At 37.0% G+C, this 21,481-nt stretch overlaps 1 protein-coding gene across 3 annotated transcripts in view; it reads left to right on the top strand.

Annotated features, from left to right (window-relative positions):
- The window catches only part of DCBLD2 (discoidin, CUB and LCCL domain containing 2), a 90,616-nt gene that overhangs the window by 7,749 nt on the left and 61,386 nt on the right, over positions 1-21,481 (top strand). The window contains exon 2 of one of the 3 annotated variants that reach the window (XM_035015197.1): positions 9,362-9,589. The exons of 1 other annotated variant lie outside the window; for it this stretch is intronic. In XM_035015197.1, the coding sequence (XP_034871088.1) occupies positions 9,362-9,589 (228 nt within the window). Of the gene's footprint in view, positions 1-9,361; positions 9,590-18,504; positions 18,543-21,481 lie in introns of those variants that run through there. One more of the 3 variants, XM_035015199.1, reaches the window with a different exon arrangement.

Below are 21,481 nucleotides of genomic sequence, written 5' to 3'. Positions count from 1 at the left end.
TTGCTCCCTCGGTGAGAGGAGTCCTTCCACTAGAACTCTGCACATGGCCATGGTTTCTTCTTAGAAAACACTGCTGTGCCCTTCTTGTCAGATAGGTCATCTTTAAGAACAGTAACAGCTTAAATCAGTGTCAGCAAGTTGGGTGTGCTCCTTTGCTCTTTTAAACTCTGATTTAGATGGCCACCTCTGGTATTACCAGAGTTCCCCCGGTTGTGGTTCTGGTAGTTGCCTGCCTCCTTTTTCTTTGACAGCTCCAATTCCTGGAGAATGATCAGGTAGTTTCAGTCATCTGGTGTCAGAGGAAGCTAATGAGAAATGAAGGCTGGAAAGATCATTGGGAACACGATTCTGGAGGACTTTCCACTGGGGGGCAGACAGGAGTTTGTACCTGAAGTATTAGCAAGACATCATCTTGGGTTCCTCTGCCTTCACCCAGTGCATTTGTCTACCTCTGGACACTTCTCATCCCAGCCTCCCAGGTCCCTCATCTCTTTGATGCTCTTCCCCTTGCCCTTGACGGATCCCAAATGTGGCTCATGTGCCAGTCCCCCCTGTCTTCTCTGATTCTGGATAGCTCAAGGTTACTGGAGAAAGTCATGTGGCCATTGTGCCTAAATCTACACAAATGAGGTCTACTAATCAGATCTCCAGCGGGGCTTACCGCTCAGCAGGAGCACTGTGACTGCCCCACTTTGTAGCGCTGAACGCCTGCCCTGCTTTGCATCCCTGCACAGTGGAGCTGCCACCTGCCTCCTTTCCTTCTTCCTAAAACCAGCTCTTCCACTTGTCCAGAACTCTGCTTCATCAGGGAATGTAAGTTAGGTTTAGTATAATTTAAATTTGAATGGTGTTTTTGGCTCCATACCTGGAGTCATGCTCAAAATACCACTGGCTCCTGTGCATCATTCTTCTCAGCTGTCTGCTTTCTAGTACCTTATATCTCTGCTTTTTTCAGTGATGAACTTTACAACAAGTAGACTACATCTGTGCTGTTCCTTTTCTTGGTGTCTGGCACACCTCGAATACTTGTTAAATGCTGATTTCCTTGCAGCCTGGTCTCTGCTCCAGTGAAAGTATCATTTAAACTGTCAGATTTTTTTCCTTTTTGGTTTTGGCTTGTGTTACTCTGAAAAACTGGAGCGCTTTCTTTGTCTTCACTATTTCATACTTTGATGGACTATGAAAGTACGGAGACTTTGGAGTCAGACACACCTGGATTTAAATATTAGGCAAGGATATCTCCTAATAGAACTCACCTCTCTTTCTAGAATGTTTGAGGGCTGGGATCAAATCTGTTTGGGTAGTCAGTAAATTTTTGGTGAGTGAATCAGTATGAACAGAGGTGGTTAATATATAAGTAGATGAGGTTTGAGGTTTGAGGATTAGGAGAAAGGTTGGAGACTTTGTGGTAACTGAAGTTGGAGTAGGAAGATATCCCTGGTAGAATACACAGGATGGGGGAAGACCTGAACAGCAGCATCAGCAGTCAGTATTAAGAAGGTAAGTCCATGAAGATGCAGAAGTTGCAATTAGTTCAAAGAACTGAGCCAGGGAAGAAGAATTTTAAGAAGGAGGGAAGGAAGATACAAAGAAAGGAAGGAAGGAAGATGGGAGGGAAGGAAGGGTCAGCAAAGCCAGATAATATGGAAAGATCACAAATGATAAGGGTGGAAAAGTATCCATGGACTTTTGGCAGCTTGGAAACTGGCTGCCCTAGTGAATAGTTTCATTGGTGAGGTAGGTCTGCATTTCCTAGGGCTGCCATAACAAATTGCCACAAATCTAGGTGGCTTAAAACGATAGAACTTTACTGTCGTATAGTTCTGGAGGCTAGAATTCTGAAATTGGGGTATCAGCAGGGACATGCTCTCCATCTGAAGATGCTGGGGGAGGATCTTTCCTTGTCTCTTCCTAGCTTCTGGCAATTTTAATCTTCAGAGTTCCTTTGCATCATTCCAACCTCTGCCTCTGTAACATAGTGTCCTTCCTGTGTCTGTCTGTGTTCAGATTTTCCTCTTTTTATAAGGACATCAGTCATTGGATTAGGGTGCACCTTAATTCAGTATGACCTCATTTTAACTTGATGACATCTGCTAAGACCTTGTTTCCAAATAGGGTTATATTCATTGGTACCAGAAATTAGGACTTAAACATAACTCTTTGGAAGGGACACAGTCCAACCCATAGCAGCTTGGAAGCTGAATTGCAGTGCATTGAAACTTGTGAGCACTGGCTATTATACGCAACTAATGAATCATTGAACACTACATCAAAAATTAATGATATACTATACAGTGGCTAACTGAACATAATAAAAAAAACTTAGAACAGGAGGCAAAGAAGTAAGACATCAATTATGGAGGCTAGAAGAAATTTCTCTGTAAAAGAAAGGAAAAGTGAGCAAGAAGATGGTAGTTACTGGGGGACACTGGTGGAAAGAGTTTTTTGTGGTATTTTGTGATTGCTGTTATTGTTAGCGTTTTATGATTTGTTAAAGTGCAAAACCTAGGCAGCACTATAGAGCTGTTTTACTGGTTATAATTTGCAAAAGAGGCAAAATTATACCTGCCTTGCAAATGTAAAATGAACACATGTCAAAGATTTTATTCATTCATTAATGAGGGAACCAGTAAGATGTTAAATCCTGTCCAGAGAATATTTGAGAAACTAGGTTTTTATAATCTTAGGATATGGTTGCTAGATTAGATGGCTGAATCTGGTTAATGGGCCAATAGGGTCATAAACAGTAACCTTTGGGATTATCTTTTCAACTGTACAGAAATGATCTACATTTCTACCAGACAACAATCTATACATTAACATGTAACCGAAACTGGGACTGTTCAACAGTTACATAAATAGCAAGTCCAACTAACTACCTTGCTCTATAATCCTTTGGCAGCTTTTGGCTTCTGTGACATTTAAAAGATGTGCTGCTCACCTTTTCTTTAACCAATTTCCAAATATAAGATGATTTTTCTGACATAATTATCAGAATCTATGGAGATAGAGAGGGGGACCTGAGAACCTTTAATTAGCCCTTAGGTGATTCTAATGTTGACAAAATCTGAGAACCATCGAGTAAGAGAATACTGAGTGGCTTTGGGTGCCCATCTGAGACTGGCACCTATCCCCCTGGACTTTGTGATTTTTTTTTCCCCCTCAGTAGTGCTCAGCTCTGTGGCAAAGAGAGATCATATGATCCAGGATTGAGGGTTTGGCAGGCAGATACTCAGGAAGGGCACAGTGGCTAGGAAGTAAGGTATGCGGAAGAGATAGTTAATACTGGACATGAGGTCCAGGCTGGGTAGGGAAAAACATAAGGCCAGGACAAGATTAGCTGATGGGGAGAAAAGAAAGAAGTCAAGTTCACAGAAAGTATGTGGGTATAAGAGCACTGAAAGGTCAGGAGACTGACCAGCAGAATGAGACTTTAAAGTTTTGAGTTTTCACAGGTGGGTGGGAGTGTTTCTAACAATGGCAAAAAATAAAGTCGAGGTTGTGCTCCTGAGAGAGTTCCTGAAGGTAGAGGTCATCAGGGAGAAGATGAGTGACAATTACTTTCTCATAGATTTATACTTTTCACAAGACACTGCGCTTGAAACTTTAAAGCTGATGTAAATTTCCACTGGACCATTGTTCTGTTACTTTAGGTTGTGGCCAGATGCCCTGTGTCTACATGTGATGGGCAAAAGCCTTTCTGGTCTTTTAGGACTGTACTAGTATCCTCAAACAAAGCGTCTTTATTGAGCGCATTATTCTAGGTTAGGCCCTCAATACTAGGTGTTTTCATACAATATCTCATTTAATTTTTACCCTACGTGTTTGAATTGTTAGTATCCCCATTGTACAGAGCTGCGGTTTAGCAGCAATAAATAACTTTTTGAAGGTCACAGTGAATGGTGGATAGGGCATTTAAATTCATTCTCTTAACTCCAGAGCTCATTTGCTTAACCACTATGTTCTAAGTAGGGTGTGTGCTTGGTGGGGGTTAAAGAGGATTTATACATCTCACATTCCTTCATGTAATTCAATTTTGTAAATTACCACACATGCAGAGAATAGTTTGAGCTTAAAAAAGAATGAAGCTGGGAGCTATTTCTTTTTCTAAAAATTGCCACAGTGACCTTCTTTAGGCTTTCAGAGCATATCCATCTTATGTAGTATTTAAAATAAAAAATGAGTGAAATTAAAGTAGTCTTTGAATTATTTATTTGAGATTTGTAGTGATGCAACTTTAAAAATCTTGTAAGACTGGTAATGGTACTTCAGTCCAAAAATTCACAGTGCTAAACATGGCATTAAAAATCTTCATTGTAGGGGCGCCTGGGTGGCTCAGTCGTTAAGCGTCTGCCTTTGGCTCAGGTCATGGTCCCAGGGTCCTGGGATCGAGCCCTGCATTGGGCTCCCTGCTCCGCGGGAAGCCTGCTTCTCCCTCTCCCACTCCCCCTGCTTGTGTTCCCTCTCTCGCTGTGTCTCTCTCTGTCAAATAAATAAATAAATAAATAATCTTAAAAAAAAAAAATCTTCATTGTAGCCAGATGAAGTAGGATGTATTAATCAATTCTTGCAAGTTATTCCTTTGATGCCTTTCTACTCTAAAATACTTTTTTTTTCAGTTGATTTATTATAAGATCTCACAGATGCATTATAAGATGTGACAGAAATGACACTTATTTAGAGGAAGTATAGTCAGACTCACCTGTTGACAGTGATAAAAAAAAAAAATCCTTGAAAGCTCACTGGAAAAATACAAACTGTTCAGAGTTTATAATGATTGTAATGAAAGTTACATTGCTCTACATTTGTGGCATATTTGTGCATTCGTGTTTGGTATTGTTAAAGTGTTTTTAGAAGTCACGCAGTGTTTAGAGTAATATAATTCAATCATTAAGATAATTTATATTACATATTAGCAATGTGACTAAAATATGGGGGTGGCTGCAGGGTCACATGTAATCAATATTACAAGCATGTATTTATTTAAAAAAACAACAACAATTGATTTGAAGTTTAGAGCAACCTAAAATAAGAGTATGTTCTTTGTTGTATTAATTCATTGTTATTAAATGTTTAATGTTCTGTGTTCTCTAGGGTTAAGTAGTTTAAAAAAATATTGTTATTTTCCTGGAAAAATACCAAAATTTGTATCTGGCTTAACATATCTGACCTTAGCCTCTTCAGAGGAAGTGAACACATGTTCTATGAGTAATCCCCTAGATAAATCAGCAGCCAAACAAAGGAGCAGTAAGATCAAATTCCAGTGTTTCTTTGCCACTGAAATAAAACTGAAATTCAAAAATTACATTAACAGGTTTCTGTCTTTTATGGTCAGTTATACTTTGGTGGAGACCATCTAGAGGAGGAGGAGGAGGAGGAGAAGCTGACAGTGATGATGGTGTTGATGGTGTTGGAGAAGGAGAAAGATTTGGTGATGTTGGAGTTACTGGTGAGGGCGCATGGATTGGTCCTAGGATAACCATTGTGAAAGTTATTTTTCCTGTCATAGTTATGCTGTCTTTGTCAATTCTGCCTTGTGAAAATGAATAACGGTAGGTGGTGGTGCCTGGTCACAGGTCATTATTTTTTCCAAAGCATACAAAGATAAGCAGAAAATTTGGAGACTTAACTCCTGACCTTATTAGCACCCTTTTTCAAACCCTAATTTTAAGAGCTGTTGACCCAGAAAAAAAAATTACTCCAGGGCTGTAGACTAATAGAAAGGACATTTTCTTTCCTTTAACTTCCATTTACTTGTTTTAAAAATTGGGAAGTGAGACTCAAACTCTTTAGTATAACTGCTGACCATGGGAGGAAAGTATTCCTTAGGCTGTACCCTACGTGGACAGAACAGCATTATTCTTCAGGCCAAAGGAAACCCGGCCAAGAACTCACTCAGATCTTCTGTCTGAGATGTCCTGGCCTTTACTGTAGGTCAGCCTTCTCAACCTCAGTACTATTGACGTTTAAGATCGATCATTCTTTATTCTGGGGGTGCTGTCCTGTGCACAATGTAGGATGTTTAGCAGCATTCCTGGCTTCCATCCACCAGATGCCAGTAGTAGCCCAACCCCTCAATTGTGACAACCAACCAAATCTATCTCCAGACATTGCCATTGCCAAATGGGAGGTAAAATTGCTCCCATGGGAGCTTCCGCATCTCCCACATTTGAGTACCACTGTCTAAGTGTATTAGGTGATTAGCTGATAAAGAATTTTCTCCAGATTTTAGTTTTACTTTTAGATACTTTGTCATTTTAAGCATTGGTACAGAATAGGATTTGCTTTTTTTTTTTTTAAAGAATGAAATGTTTTTGTTTTGTTTTGTTTTGTTTTTGTTTTTGTTTTATTTGAGAGAGAGAGAATGAGAGACAGAGAGCATGAGAGGGAGGAGGGTCAGAGGGAGAAGCAGACTCCCTGCTGAGCAGGGAGCCCAGTGCGGGACTCGATCCCGGGACTCCAGGATCATGACCTGAGCCGAAGGCAGTCGCTTAACCAACTGAGCCACCCAGGCACCCAGGATTTGCTTTTAAGAACTGAAAAACTGGAAGCACATTTTCTAATTTAAGGGTAAAAGTGAGGACAAGGTCTTCTTTGAGAGTTCAACATTATGACCTTTGGATGCCTAGTACAGTGTTTTCCAGAAGGCTGGTGGGGACCCTTTAGTGGGTCGGGATTATACGTGCAGCAGTGTATGGGATCACAGTGTAAAATGTATTTCTTACTTTGGAATAACTGAGAAAAACATTTGAAAACTGCTGGCCTAGTGATGATGTATAAGCCCAGCCTCCCCTTTCAAACTGTAATATTCTAAACATATTCTTCATAGCAGTAGGTGTTTATCCAGGCCAGCTAATCTATTTATCTTGTCAGGTTAAACTTATCAAATAGTCTTGGAAGTATGAAACATTCAAACTTGTTCATTGTAGTAGTAGATTTGAGACTTTCTTTTAACTTTGGTTTCTGGTGCATACCATCTTTTTTGCTAGGGGGAGGAAGCTCTGAGCTCCATCACATATTTTAGAACATTCTTGGCACGTTACTTGTGGACTGTTCATGCCCTCCCCCTACACAAGATACTGAAAAAAGACAGCTCCATTTTAATTGTTTTCTTCATCAGCATGCATGCAAAAGTCCTGTTTTTCATCAGTTAGTATTTATTTTGTTAACTTGTAGAAATTATGCTTTATGGAGGAAAGGGCAAGAAACATTTGTGTATTTATTGACAGTCAAATATGAGCATAAAGACGTCTAAAAATTACTCCTAACACTGCTTGTACTCTTTTTGTAAAATTCATTTTAAAATGGCAACCTTAAGTTAAATAGTGGCCCGTGGGGACTATATTAGATGGGACAGTCTGCCATTACTAAGTCATGAATTCAGCTGTTAATGGGAAATTCTTGGCTTCCTGAAATCTATCAGCACTTCCGGCCACTTAAAAAGCTGCTTTAGTTTCTATTCACTAAAGAAAATACATTTATATTTTGAGTTATTTTATTTATTCAGTGGCTACTTTTCAAAGATTTAAACATTCCAGAAAGCACATTTTCATCTTTTTAATAGTAAGAGAACATTTCAGACTAGTTTCATAGTGTTAGAAGTTTTGTCTTAGGGGATAGTATTTTTCTCTAAGGAAAAATTTTAATGATTATTCAAAAGTTATTTTTATTACAATTCATTTGTGTTCACAGTGAAGGCTTTTATATCCCTGTGTTTCTAATTTAGATGATATTCAGTAGAGATATCCAAGGTATTTTCATCATAGTTTCAGGGAAAATTTGAGTGTTTTTTTTTTTTCTTCTGAGTTGTATAACACTTAAGTTTTATATTTGCAGAAGATCAGTGGGTGTATCACAAAAACTCACATGTTTATTTCATGGTGCCTTTATATATTATTGAGTGACTATGCCTACTTTCTATGTGTAGAATGAAAGCAGGTGTAGAGATAGCAATGTTGCTCAAAAGCTGAACTTTATCGATGTTTGTTTAGGAAGCTAGATTGCTAGTATTGACCTTTAAAAGTGGGCCAACAATATTAGTAGGGATTTGAGAATAAAATTTCTTGATCAGAAAAGGATATGAAGTATTATCATAAGGTAGGTAAGTAGTTTTTCCTTTATTAAAGTGAGTTTTGAGACTGGTTTGAAATTACTTTTTCGTTGGTTCATGTACAGTTCCTTATACATCCAATTAGTAACTATTTTGCAAATACTTTCTAGATTATTAACTTCTTATTCACAGGCTTTTAAAGCTTTCATTCATCTGTTCTAGTAAATGGTATCAACACTGAACTGTTCTTAAAAATAATAATATAATAGAAAATCCTTTTACAGCTATCTGTATCCATATTGACTTTAAAACTCAGGACTGTCACTTTTGATAGTTTTTTTGTGTAAGCACTGAACTATTCCAGAGGTGATTATAAATGGCTGTCTTGAAGGAAGAAAATACTATCATTTTAGTACAGTGTCGTCTTCTTTTTAGAAAGAGATTCATTTGAATCCCACCCTTAAGGAATGTTACATGGTACGGTTGGAGCAGCAGCTGAAACTTCTCAACACTGCATCCCCTTCTAGGTGCTCAAACACCAGATTTTATGATAAAAGGAGGATGCAAACAATACTATGTTGAGTGCCCTGAGTTCCCACAGTGAAGGAATTCTGGAACAGATAATGCTGCTACCAAGATATGACAGTTATTTTTCCTAATCTTTACTAAGTCATTAAACTGTTACTTTTTTTCCTCGTCATTCTATAGGGAAAAAATGAGGTTTTTGGAGAAGGACTACTAAAAAGTCAAATTTCAATAGAATGTAAAATTAGTAAAATTAAATTTCATTAAATATGGCTTTAAAGCCTTCAAGAATGAATGCCTTGAAATACTGTGATATGGTCAGTAATCTGTGCAACGTGTGAAGTGTTTTTAGATACCCTCCTACTTTTCACAGATTTTAGAAGGGTTTGTGGTAAATGGATGAAGCTGATCACATACTTTTATTTTTATAGTTTACATTTACTTTGAACAATTACTATGAACTGACACTCTTTTAAAGATTGGATTTATTATGCTATGTATATAAATTTATTGCTAAGCTATGTTTACCTCTGTTTATTGAGGTGGAAAGCTCTTTGAACTCATAAGGGCAATCATTGATTATTTTGACCGTACCTGGTTTCTTTTGGTTCCTATGAGCAGATATACTAAACTCTGCCTTCCTTTCTATCTTGTGTAAGGAAAGTGTTGGTGGTATAAAACATCTGTCATACATATTTTAAAATTTTCACCAAAAAAATCCTGATTATTTATAATGTTAAAGATGTAATAATAATTTATCGTTCTTTTAACTTTTTTTTTTTTAAGGTGATGGATGCGGACATACTGTACTAGGCCCTGAAAGTGGAACCCTCACGTCCATAAACTACCCACAGACCTATCCCAACAGCACCGTTTGCGAATGGGAGATCCGTGTAAAGATGGGGGAGAGAGTGCGCATCAAATTTGGTGACTTTGACATTGAAGATTCTGACTCTTGCCACTTTAATTACTTGAGAATTTATAATGGCATTGGAGTTAGCAGAACTGAAATAGGTAGGAAATTTTCTTGTAAATGTACATGTAATACATCACTGCCCTGAGTTTTAAAACTAAAACAATTTTTGATACTTACATTAAATAACTAGACTATATAGGATGATAGGTAGGAAATTATTTTGTGGATTATATGTGGAAATCTCAAATTTGAATCTTTTGGGAAGAGAAGATTCTTATCTGTCCAAAGAAGCTTGTTGGTACTTTTGCAACAAGATGCCACTCTACTGCTTCTAAGAAGGAGGATGTTAAGTATCTCATTTTTTTGTTTTTTTTTCTAATCATTTTATTTGCAATTAAAGAATATAATTCATGCTTAGGAGGCAGTATATCATGGTGATTAAAAGCATAGGTTTTGGATACAAAGTGCCTAGTATCAAATCCTCACTCCGCTCTTAGCTTATGTGTGATTTTGGGCAAGTCACCCGACCTGTTTTTTCACTTGTAAGATAGGGAATGAACTAGTAACATGTAAAGTGCTTAGAACAGTCCATAACACATGATATATGCTTACTAATACTAGCTGCTATTGTTGTTATTCTTAGCTAAGATTAGCGGTTCTCAGTTATGGCTGCATATTAGAGTCACCTGGAAAGATTTTTAATAATACTATATACTAAATAATACTGTATCCCCATCCTAGACCAGTTGAATCAGAATTGATTGGGTGGGACCCACGCCTCTGGAATTTAAAGGCTTCCCAGGAGAATCTGCTTTGTAGTCATGTTGAGAATCTTTGGCTTAGAGATCAGTCCCTTAGGCTTAAAGGTGGAAAATGTCTAAGACTGTTTGGGTGAACTAACATCATACAGTAAATCTTGAATTCTCCATGAATTAATTTGGAAACATTTATTGGTACTAGTGTATAAAATATCTTTTAGAACTATAATTGGAACCCAGTATCTTTTCTGTAAGCATGATGTTCATCCTCTGGCGGCCTCCTCTCCATATCAAGTCAAATCCTTCATCTTGTCTCTACGTTTTGGCCTCTTACCTATGAGAGAAACAATTCCTGGCCAGCTTCTCTTACTGCCGATTGATAACCTCTGTTGTCTCTCAGTCAACTCTTAATTAACCTAAAAAAAACTTAAAAGTCAAGTAGCTTGATCACCGTGTGTATATTGCCATGAATATATGGTCTCGGATAAGCTTTTAGGAACTCAGATTGCCTGAGGATCTAGAAACCACTATAACACTAATAGAGGGCAACTGTATTAAACGGGTGGTGCAGTAGGGAGTAAACAGTACCACCTAAGCAGTCTTGTAACAGCAGTGAAAAAAGGTGAGCCACAGTCCCATCAAGCCTTTAGCAGTTTACAGGAAAAAAAGGAGCTAGAGAAACACGTTTTATCAACCATAAAGACCATCTGTCAATAGCATTTTTAAAAAAAGGAGAGAAGTAGAGGGAATTGTCATACTTTCAGGAGTTACATCTTCCAAAAATAATGTGTGGGCCTTGTTTTGATCTTGATTCAAGCTGCAGGAAGACATGTTAAAGATAATCCAGAGAAATTTTAAGAGGAATCGGGCGTTCAGTGCTAGCAGGAGTGATTGTTTTTGGTGTGTTAATGTTATAATTATTTTTCTTTAAAAATTTTATTTATTTATTTGTCAGAGATCACAAGTAGGCAGAGAGGCAGGCAGAGGGAGAGGGAGAAGCAGGCTCCCTGCTAAGCAGGGAGTCCCGATGCAGGGCTCGATCCCAGGACCCTGAGATCATGACCTGAGGCGAAGGCAGACGCTTAACTGACTGAGCCACCCAGGTGCCCCTATAATTATTTTTTTTAAAGATCTGATTTGTTAGAGACATTATGAAGTTCAAATCTAAGAATACACTGTTGATATTCTTTTGTACTTTGCTTTTCCCTTACCTAAGAAGGAAGTCATTCCAACAACAGTGCATAGACATAGCCCTTAATTCTTTTTACAGCTGCAGAGAACTCCACAGTATGGAGGTACTGCAGTTTATTTAACCACTCTTTTGTGTACAGATACTTCCAGTATCATGCAGTTACAAACGGTGCTGCAACAAATAACTTTATGCAGATGTATTTTTGTATTCTTGGAGGTGTTTCTTCAGAACAAATTCCTGAAATGCCACTATTGGTTCAAAAGATAAATGTATATATAGCTTTGTTAGATATTACCAGATTCCCCTCTACAAGGGTTATGCCAACTTGCATTTCCATTCAGCAGTGCATAAAAATGCCTGTTTCCCCACAGTGTTGCCAGGGTGTGCATCATCGTGCTTTTTAAGTTTTGCCAACTGATAGGTGAGAAATGGTATCGCAGTATACTTGTAATTTGCATTTCTCTTAGTATGAGTGATGTTGAACATATTTTTTTGTGTGTCAAAGGTTCATTTTTTTTAAACAACTTTTTGTGTCATTTGCTCATTTTTCTGTCACTTTTTTTGGTCTTTGTTTTTCTCTGGTCCTAGGAATACTGTTACTATCTTTTAGTGATAGTAGCCTCTATGTGATACATACTGCAGACAGTTTCTCCTTTGTTTATGGAACTTTTTTTTTTTTAAGATTTTATTTATTTGAGAGAGAGCGAGAGAGAGGGAGGGAGCATGAGCAGGGTGAGGGGCAGAGGGAGGGGCAGACTCCCCACTGAGCAGGGCTCGATCCCAAACCCCAGAACTCCGGATCATGACTTGAGCCAAAGGCAGACACTCAACCACCCAGGCGCGCCCCTATGGAACTTGTTTATCTGGTTTTGTTGCCATGCAGGTTTTTTTCAATGTAGCAAATGTATCACTCGTTTGCATCCGGATTCTGAATCCTAATTGGAAAGCCTCTCCTTACATCCCAGTTAAATATAAATTTACCCATGTTTTCTTCTAGTACATGTATGTGGTTTCATTTATTTTATATTTAGATTCCTGGTCCATTTGGGGGTATTCTTTTGTATGATACAAAGTGTAGATCTAATTGTATCTTTTCCAGATGACTAGTCACTTGTCCTAACACTGTGCATTTAAAGGTCTGCCTTTGCCTCAGTGATTTGAGATACTGACTTTATCATATATCAAGTTCTCTACATACTTGGGTTTATTTCTGGGTTTTCTGTTGTGTTCCACTGGTCAATATTCACATAACCAAAACGTCAGTTTTAATGATAGAGGCTATATAAAATGTTTTAATGCCTAGTCTCTCTTTAAGGATGTTTATTTTTAGTGTTTTCTTGGCTATTCTTGCCTGTTTATTGATCCATATGAAGTTTAGTTATCAACGTGTCCAACTTCATAAAAATGTTTGTTGGTATTTTTTATTGTGATTGTTCATAATTTGTTATGTTGAGTCTTCCTATTCAAGAACAAGAGCTGCTTTTTTTCTATTCAAATCTAATTTTGTTGTTTTCAAGGGTGTTTTGAACTTTCTCATGTAAATTTTACACATTTTTTTTGTTGAAGTTGTTCCTAAATATCTTCCCTGTTGCTATTGTAAGTGGAAATGTTTTGGTTTTGTTTGTTTTGCCATTGTATCCTCTTACTGGTTACTACTTTTATGAAGACTATTGATTTCTATATGATGATTTTATATCCTATTCTACTGGGTTTTTTTTTATTCCATTTTATCATTCACTTTCTAGGGATTTCTAGGTACACAGTCACATCTGCAAATAGAGATAGTTTTACTTCTTTTCCAGTTCTTGTGCCTGTGATTGATTTATCTAATTGCATTGGCTAATATTACCAGTCATTGCTATGTTAATCCATAGTGTAGATGGTGGGCATCTTTTTCTTGTTCCTGATCTTTTTTTTAAAGATTTTATTTATTTTTGACAGAGAGAGAGAGAGCACAAGCAGGGGGAACAGCAGAGAGAGAGGGAGAAGCAGACTCCCTGCTGGAACAGGGAGCCCGATGCGGGGCTCGATCCCAGGACCCTGAGATCATGACCTGAGCCGAAGGCAGACGCTTAACCATCTGAGCTACCCAGGCGCCCCTCTTGTTCCTGATCTTAATGGAGGTGTTAGCTCAGGCTGCAATACCATATACTGGATAGCTTAAACAACAGAAACTTATTTTCTCACAGCTTAGAGTCTGGAAGTCTGAAATCAGGGTGTCAGATTCAGTTGCTGCTGAGAATTCTCTTTCTGGCTTTATAGACAGCTACTTTATTTCTGTGTCCACAGAGCAGAGAGAGAGAAGGGGTGAGTTCTCTGGTCTATTCTTACAAGGACACTAATCCTCTTGGATTAGGAGTTTATCCTGATGACTTAATTTAACCTTAATTACCTACATTAAGGCCCTATCCCTAAATATGTTCACATGGAGTGGAAGGGGTTTCAACAAATTAATTTTGGGGGATACATGACAGGGAATATTCCTTGATTTCTATTTTCTTGAGTGTTTTTCATTAGGAAAGAATTGGATTGTGATAGAAAGCTTCTTTAGCATCTGTGGAGATGATTATATGTTTTTCTTCTGAAATCTATTTGTATGGTAGATTATATTAATGGATTCCCTAACAGTGAACCAACTTTACATTCCTGGAATGAATATCCCTTTGTTGCATCATTCTATTAATGTGGCATTGGATTCTGTTTCCTAATAATCTATTTAGTATTTTTATATAAATATTGATAAGCAAAAATTAGTGTATAATTTATTTTGCATTATCGTTATAAGGTTTAGGTATTGATGTTACATATATAAGTGCAAAGATTTCAGAAGTTTTTCTTCATTGCTCTGGAAAAATGTAAGAGAGTTTTTGAACAAGTTGGTATTTGAAGGTTTCACTCTGTGAAAAACCATCCAGACCTGATGCTTTTTTTGGTAGGATAGGTCCTATTATCTTCTTTTTCTTTTTTTTTTTTTAAAGATTTTATTTATTTGACAGAGAGAGACACAGCGAGAGAGGGAACACAAGCAGGGGGAATGGGAGAGGGAGAAGCAGGCTCCCTGCGGAGCAGGGAGCCCGATGCGGGGCTCTATCCCAAGACCCTGGGATCACGACCTGAGCTGAAGGCAGACGCTTAATGACTGAGCCACCCAGGTGCCCCTCTTTATTTTTTCTTAGGAGAATGATCTCGTTCAGATTTTATCTTTAAGTAGTTCAGTTTTAGTAAGCTCTTTGCCTAATAAATTACCCAGTTCACCTGGGTCTTCAAATTTATTTGTAGTGATGTCTGAAAAATAGAATTGTATGGTTTTTTTTCCTAACGGTTATTTCAATGGTTTTTTCAATGGTTATTTCCTTCATATCATTTTTGTTTTGTTTTGTTCATTTGTGCTTTCCCCTTTTTTCCCCTTGATTGTCAGCAAGTGGTTTGCCTATTTTGTTAATTTTTTTCAAAAAATAAATCAGAAATGATTTATTATATTTAGATCTATTCTTTTTTCTCTACCCTATTAATTTCTGTCTTTAGTTATGTTATTTCATTTTCTTCATTATGCTTGCTTTGGGCTTATTTTGTTATTTGTTTCCTAGCTTTTAGCAAAGAATTTTAATTCATTTGTATTTATTCTATCATTGTTATTGATAAATGTGTCTAATGCTTTGAGGTTTACTTTGAGTACATCTTTAAGACTGATATACCACAGGGCGCCTGGGTGGCTCAGATGGTTAAGCGTCTGCCTTCGGCTCAGGTCATGATCTCAGGGTCCTAGGATCGAGTCCCGCATCGGGCTCCCCGCTCCTTGGGAGCCTGCTTCTCCCTCTGCCTCTCTCTCTCTCTCTCATGAATAAATAAATAAAATCTTTAAAAAAAAAAAAGACTGATACACCACAGATTGATTTATTGTATCGGTGGTTTTTTTGGAAGTCTAATTTTGTTTGTATTTCCCTTTTACTCGGTACATGTTTATTATTGGGTATATAGTACATAAATAGATTTGTAGTTGGAATACCTTTCTTTGCTAGTGTTAATAATTTTAACTTTTACTGCATTGTGGTCATAAATATCTCTGCTTTATGGAGCTTTCTAATATTTTCTATATAACCTAACACAACCTTTATTATGAATGTCCCATGTATGCTTGAAAAGGTTTGTTCTCTAATATCAAGATACAAAGTTTGATAGTCATTCAGATCTTATTTAATGATTGGATTTGCCATATCTTTATTCTTAACTACTTGATCTCTTATTGGTATGTCTCTTTTTTTCCCCCCTTGTTTTTCTTTAGGTTTTTGCTTTTATAAAGGTGTTCTTAACTGTAATATCTTTATTTTAAATTGCGACTTCCAGCATTAAAAAGTTCCTCCTTTGTCATGTCTAATACTTTGAGTTTGAATTCTCTTTTTGTCTGACAGTATCATCTGCACATCCTCCTCCATATCTCTTACTGTCTTCATTTGCCTGGTATACTTGCCTTTGCTCCCCCTTTATTTTCAGCTTTTGTAGATCATTCTGTTTTGGGTGTGTTTTTTGTATGTAGCACATTTTTGGGTCTTACTCTGTGAACCCAGTTGAAAATCTTTTTTATTTTAAATAGCGGAGTTAAGCCCATTTGTACTTATTTATAAAACTGAAATGTTTTGTCTCAACTCTGTATATTTTAAGTTACAATTATATGTATTTGTTGTGCTTATTTCTTTACATTGTTTTCTTTCCTTCTATTTTTAAATTTATTTAAAATTAAATTTATTTAAGCTTTTGGAGCTTAATAAGTCTTATAATTTTGTTCTAAGTGTTATCTTTCAATTTTTACTTTTTTAAATGCCTGTGATCCCCTGTTGTCTTAATCTTTACTGTCTGATTTGTCTATTTTTAATGGTGTTAAATCCCACCAATTGTCTGTAACTCCTACCTATTATATAACATTCAACGAACTGTTTTATTTTCCTCTTTTCTTCTCCCTTCTCTCCCTATTTTTACTGTTAGAACATAAATTCATAACATGTAGCCTACATCATATAACATCTTATTCTTCAGCCCATCCCTAACTTTCCTAGATCTGTATTTAAAAATATTAAATGTTCACACTCTGTCTTTTTGCCCAAGTTCTCCAGTCATAATGTGAGTGGATGAAGTTCATCTTGGAATAGACTGATTCCTTAAGCAGGACTTATGGGTACAGAATTTCTTGCATGCTTAAAACTGCTTATTTTAAAAGTTTTATTATGTGGAGACTTGAGGGACAGCTTGATTATATATAAATATGTCCTTTTTGATTGACCTGTTCTTTCTTTGAGTTTTTGTTTTTAAATACTCTTCCATTATTGCCTGGCTTTTTATATTGTTTTTTGAGAAGTTTATTTACCTTTAAAGTCTTAATAGTGTTATAAGGATATGTGTTGAAGGTGATCATTTTGGATTGGTTTTCACTGGTATCCAATAAGTTCTTTCAATACATAGATTCAGATCTTTTATTTCTGGAAAGTTTTGTGGGATGATACTTTTAATATTATTTCTGTTCCATTCTTTTGTGCATCTTTTTTAGATACATTTTTAAGTCTAAGAAACTTGGATCTTCCTTGCCATTTAAACCACATTCTCACCAGTGCTTTTAGTTTTTTATTTCCTTTTCATTCTGTTTCGTTCTTTTTTTCTTTTTTTTAACATTCATTATCATGTTTCATTAGAATCCATTATTCCTTGTGCACCTTGTAATATGGTCTTCATTTTTTATATAATTTTGTCATTTTTTTTTTACATTTTGTGAAATCAACTCTTAGTTCTTTCTGGATATTGTCCATTTCTATTTTTAGCTTTTGAGTTTCTGTTTCAAGGGGTTTTATCATGTCCCCAGTTGCTTGAGGACATTTAATTAAGTCTGGAGTGTTCCAGTTTCCTTCTGTTTTATCATTGTTTTTTAGCAGGGGGGAGGGGGTTTCCATAAACTGAGTTGTTGGGATTCTCATTTTTTGTTTTATTTTATATATATATATATATATATATACACACACACACATATAAAATATTTTTGTTTTATACTATATAATGTGTATAATATATAATCTCTGTAACATATTTATTATATAGTATATATAAGTTTTATATATTATTTATTTATTTAATTATTTATTTATTTGAGAGAGAGAGAATGAGAGACAGAGAGCACGAGAGGGAAGAGGGCAGAGGGAGAAGCAGACCCCCTGCTGAGCAGGGAGCCCGATGTGGGACTCGATCCCGGAACTCCAGGATCATGACCTGAGCCGAAGGCAGTCGCTTAACCAACTGAGACACCCAGGCGCCCAAGTTTTATATATTATTAATAAAGATTTATTTGAGAGAGCGAGAGAGAGTGAGAGCAAGAGAGCTGGGCGGGGGGAGTGTAGAGGGAGAGAGAGAATCCCAAGCAGACTCCCTGGTGAGCACAGAGCCTGATGCAGGGTTCCATCCCATGATCCTGAGATCATGACCTGAGCTGAAATCAAGAATCAGACGCTTAACCAGCTGAACCACCCAAGTTCACCCCCTCCTTTTTTTTTTTTTAAAGTAGGCTCCACGCCCAGCATGGAGCCCAGTGCAGGGCATGAACTCATAACCCTGAGATCAAGACCTGAGCTGAGATCAAGAGTCGTACACCTAAACGACTTGAGCTACCCAGGGTCCCCTTACACTATATATTTTTTAAGTAGTTAAAGACTGTGTCTAGGTATTTGTGGGTATAGAGGTGTGGTTTGCAGTGGTTTACTTTATAGTTTGTGATAGGTTCATGTTAGTCCTCTTCTGTCAGTGTAGTAGATACATTCTTTTTTGGAGGAGAGGTGGTAGTGGGGGAGGAATTGTATCTTTTTTTAATTTTTTATTTGTCTTGCAGGACCCTAAATTTCCCCCTCTTGCTTTGTTTCTTCTCCCCTTTACAGTGCAGTTTCCAAAGTATTCCTCTCTATTACTTTTTTTTTTTTTTTTTATTTGACAGAACGCACAAACAGGGGTAGAAGCAAAGGGAGAAGCGGGCTCCCTACTGAGCAGGGAGTCCAATGTGGGGCTCCATCCCAGGACCCTGGAATCATGACCTGAGCCGAAGGCAGATGCTTAACTGACTGAGCCACCCAGGTGCCCCTCTCTCTATTACTTTTAACCTACTTCTCCCCCTGAAGTGTTTTCTTTCCAAAATTGCGCTCTTAAGTTCCCTCCCGGAAGTCAGTACTCTCATCTGCCAATGGACTTTTTTTTTTCTTGTATTTTCTGTCTGTGCATGGGATACCTTGATCATCTTTGTCTCCCCCAATGAGTCTTTCATTAACTTTTACCACTTAGGTTATTCGTAGACTCTATGAAATCTGTTGCTATGCTTTAGGGGTCCATGATCTTAATAAAAGTAGAATACTTCTTCTTCTTTGAGTTTCTTCCTGTTTCTTTTAAAGCTGTCTTTGTAAACAATAATTATTTTATATCAAATTAAAGTGATAAGTACTGTTTCATTTGAAAGAATTAAAGGTATTACAATACTATCATCTTCGTTAACATTTTTCATTTAGAATAGTTTTCCATAGCCAGGAATTGAAGAAGTGATACATAATCTTAATGATTATAGGTATCTTGAATGATAGCTATAAAAGCCACAGAGTTTTATGTGTGATAAAGTCCTAGCCTACAAAAACATGTAGTCAAGGCTGAAGGCACCTTATCTGTTCATCATGAAAATACATTGCTCGACTGTGGATGGTTTTCATGAGAAGGCTAGATGGGAACTTAAATTTAACTTGAATTTGTCCCTAATGAGAAAGTATCATATGAGGTTGTTTGTTGCATTGCAAAGTACAGAAGTCATATAGAATTCAAAAGACTTTAGTGAATCTTTGTACCCAGGAATGGTCAAGCTGCTTTGTGGCCTAGAACAGAAAATAAATACCGAAGCTTTGTCTCTATAAATGATGTCATCACTTCAAACTATTTCCTCTAATGTTTTGAGGCAGGTCAATGAGGAATTGACAACTGTCTCATTTTTCAACAGCATTCAGCTGGATAAAACTTAATCTCTGCAGTCCTACCCAAGAATTCCTATTTGTGGGCCTTTACAGGAAATACTAATAAGCATTGACATTTCCTAAGTGGTGAAAGTTTATTTCATAAAAAAGCTTTGAAAGAAGTTTCATGGTATGCTGTGTATGTCTCACCTGTGATGCTTGGCAGCACGTCTGGTTTTATTGACATTTACACATTGTTGTGACTCACTGCTTTTTACATTCGTATACTTGGTATGAGAAATTCTGCCAGCTATCAAGAAAGAAGCTGTCAATTTAACAGAAGCCAAAGCCTTGAGTCACTTCCTTTTCAAAAGTTTTTATTAAGAAATAAAAGCAGAATAATGACGTTCTCTTCTGTCCAGAAGTTTGCTGGTGTTCCAGAAGATAAGTCTCAAAACCCTAGAAGCATAAGTTTCATAAGAGAGAAGGGAAGCCCACTAAGAAAAATTTGATGGGGAAGATTGGTATTGCTCTGTGGATATTTTGGTCCACATGAATACTATAAAATTTTCCATCAAGGCCCTTTGGCTACCATCATGGATACTAATAAAAAGTTGTGTGCTCTTTTGTCCAACCTGCCATTCTGGAAGAGATTATTGGAGGAGGCAACTGTGCTTATAATCAAAGAAATGCAAATTTTTAATTTTTTAATTTTAATTTTTTTATTTTAATTTTTATTTTTTTAAAGATTTTATTTATTTATTTGAGAGAGAGAATGAGAGAGAGAGAGAACATGAGGGGGGGAGGATCAGAGGGAGAAGCAGACCCCCTGCTGAGCAAGGAGCCCGATATGGGACTCGATCCCGGGACTCCAGGATCATGACCTGAACCGAAGGCAGTCGCTTAACCAACTGAGCCACCCAGGCGCCCTAATTTTTATTTTTTTTAAAGACTTTATTTATTTATTTTGACAGAGAGAGAGAGACAGCAAGCAGGGGGAGTGGGAGAAGCAGGCTTCCCTCGGAGCAGGGAGCCCGATGTGGGGCTCAATTTCAGGACCCTGAGATCATCACCGGAACCGAAAGCAGACGCTTAATGACTGAAACACCCAGGCGCCCCAGAAATGCAAATTTTTTAAAACTAAGTATATTCCTTCCTTGAATTTTGAATTAGTAAAAAAAAAATAGTTGACATGGGTGTAGTGAAATTGGTACTTTTTTTTATTGACTTAAAGTCTTAGTTGATATATCTTACTTAGCTAGCAGTCTGGAAGTATATATTAAGAATCATTCTTAAGGAAATATTTCAAAAATAAAAGTTGTGTTAGGAAGATGTCTATTCCAACATTATTCACTATTAGAAAAATTGGAAGCAATCTAAATTTCTAACAGTAAGGAAATTAAGGTATATCTACCATATAACCAGTTCTTCGCTATCACTGTTTGCTGTGAGCATTTTCTCACCTGTCTTTTGGTGAATGCGGATGTACAATTCTACATCTAGAAGAGGAGTTGCTGGGTCACTGGGTGTGCATGTGTTCAGCTTTAGTAGATACTGACAAATGCATTCGTGGCTGTACCAGTTTATGCCCACCACAAGGGTATGAGAGTTTCAGTTACTTGTCTCTACTTTTGCCATTTTAACCATTCGTGTGTGTGTGTGTGTGTGTGTGTGTGTACATACTGATACCACATTGTAGCTCTGCTTTGCATTTCCCTGATGCCTAATGATACTTTTCTCTTTTCCTATGTTAGCCATTTGAATATCTTTTATGAGAAGTGTTGAATTTTTTTATGCATTTGGGTGATCATTTGCTTATCTGTAGGAATTCTTTCTATATTCTGGTATGGGTTCTTTGGGGTATATGTATTAAAATATATATTCTCCCTTTCTTTGACTTTTCTTTCTACCTCCCTTATTGATACCTTTTGATAGACATTAATTTTAACTTAATTTTAATGTTCACAATTATTAATTTTTTTTCCAATTAGGATTACCATTTTTTGTGTCCTTTTAAAATCTTTGCCAACTCATAGGTCATGAAGTTGTTCCCAAGGTTTTCCTCTAAAAGCTTTATTGTTTTCC

This window comes from Mirounga leonina, unplaced genomic scaffold (assembly GCF_011800145.1).
Source record: "Mirounga leonina isolate KUSES-001 unplaced genomic scaffold, KU_Mleo_1.0 Mir_169, whole genome shotgun sequence".
Classification (NCBI taxonomy): domain Eukaryota; kingdom Metazoa; phylum Chordata; class Mammalia; order Carnivora; family Phocidae; genus Mirounga; species Mirounga leonina.
Note: the sequence above shows the minus strand (reverse complement) of the source record. Positions and strands in the feature narration are given on the sequence as shown.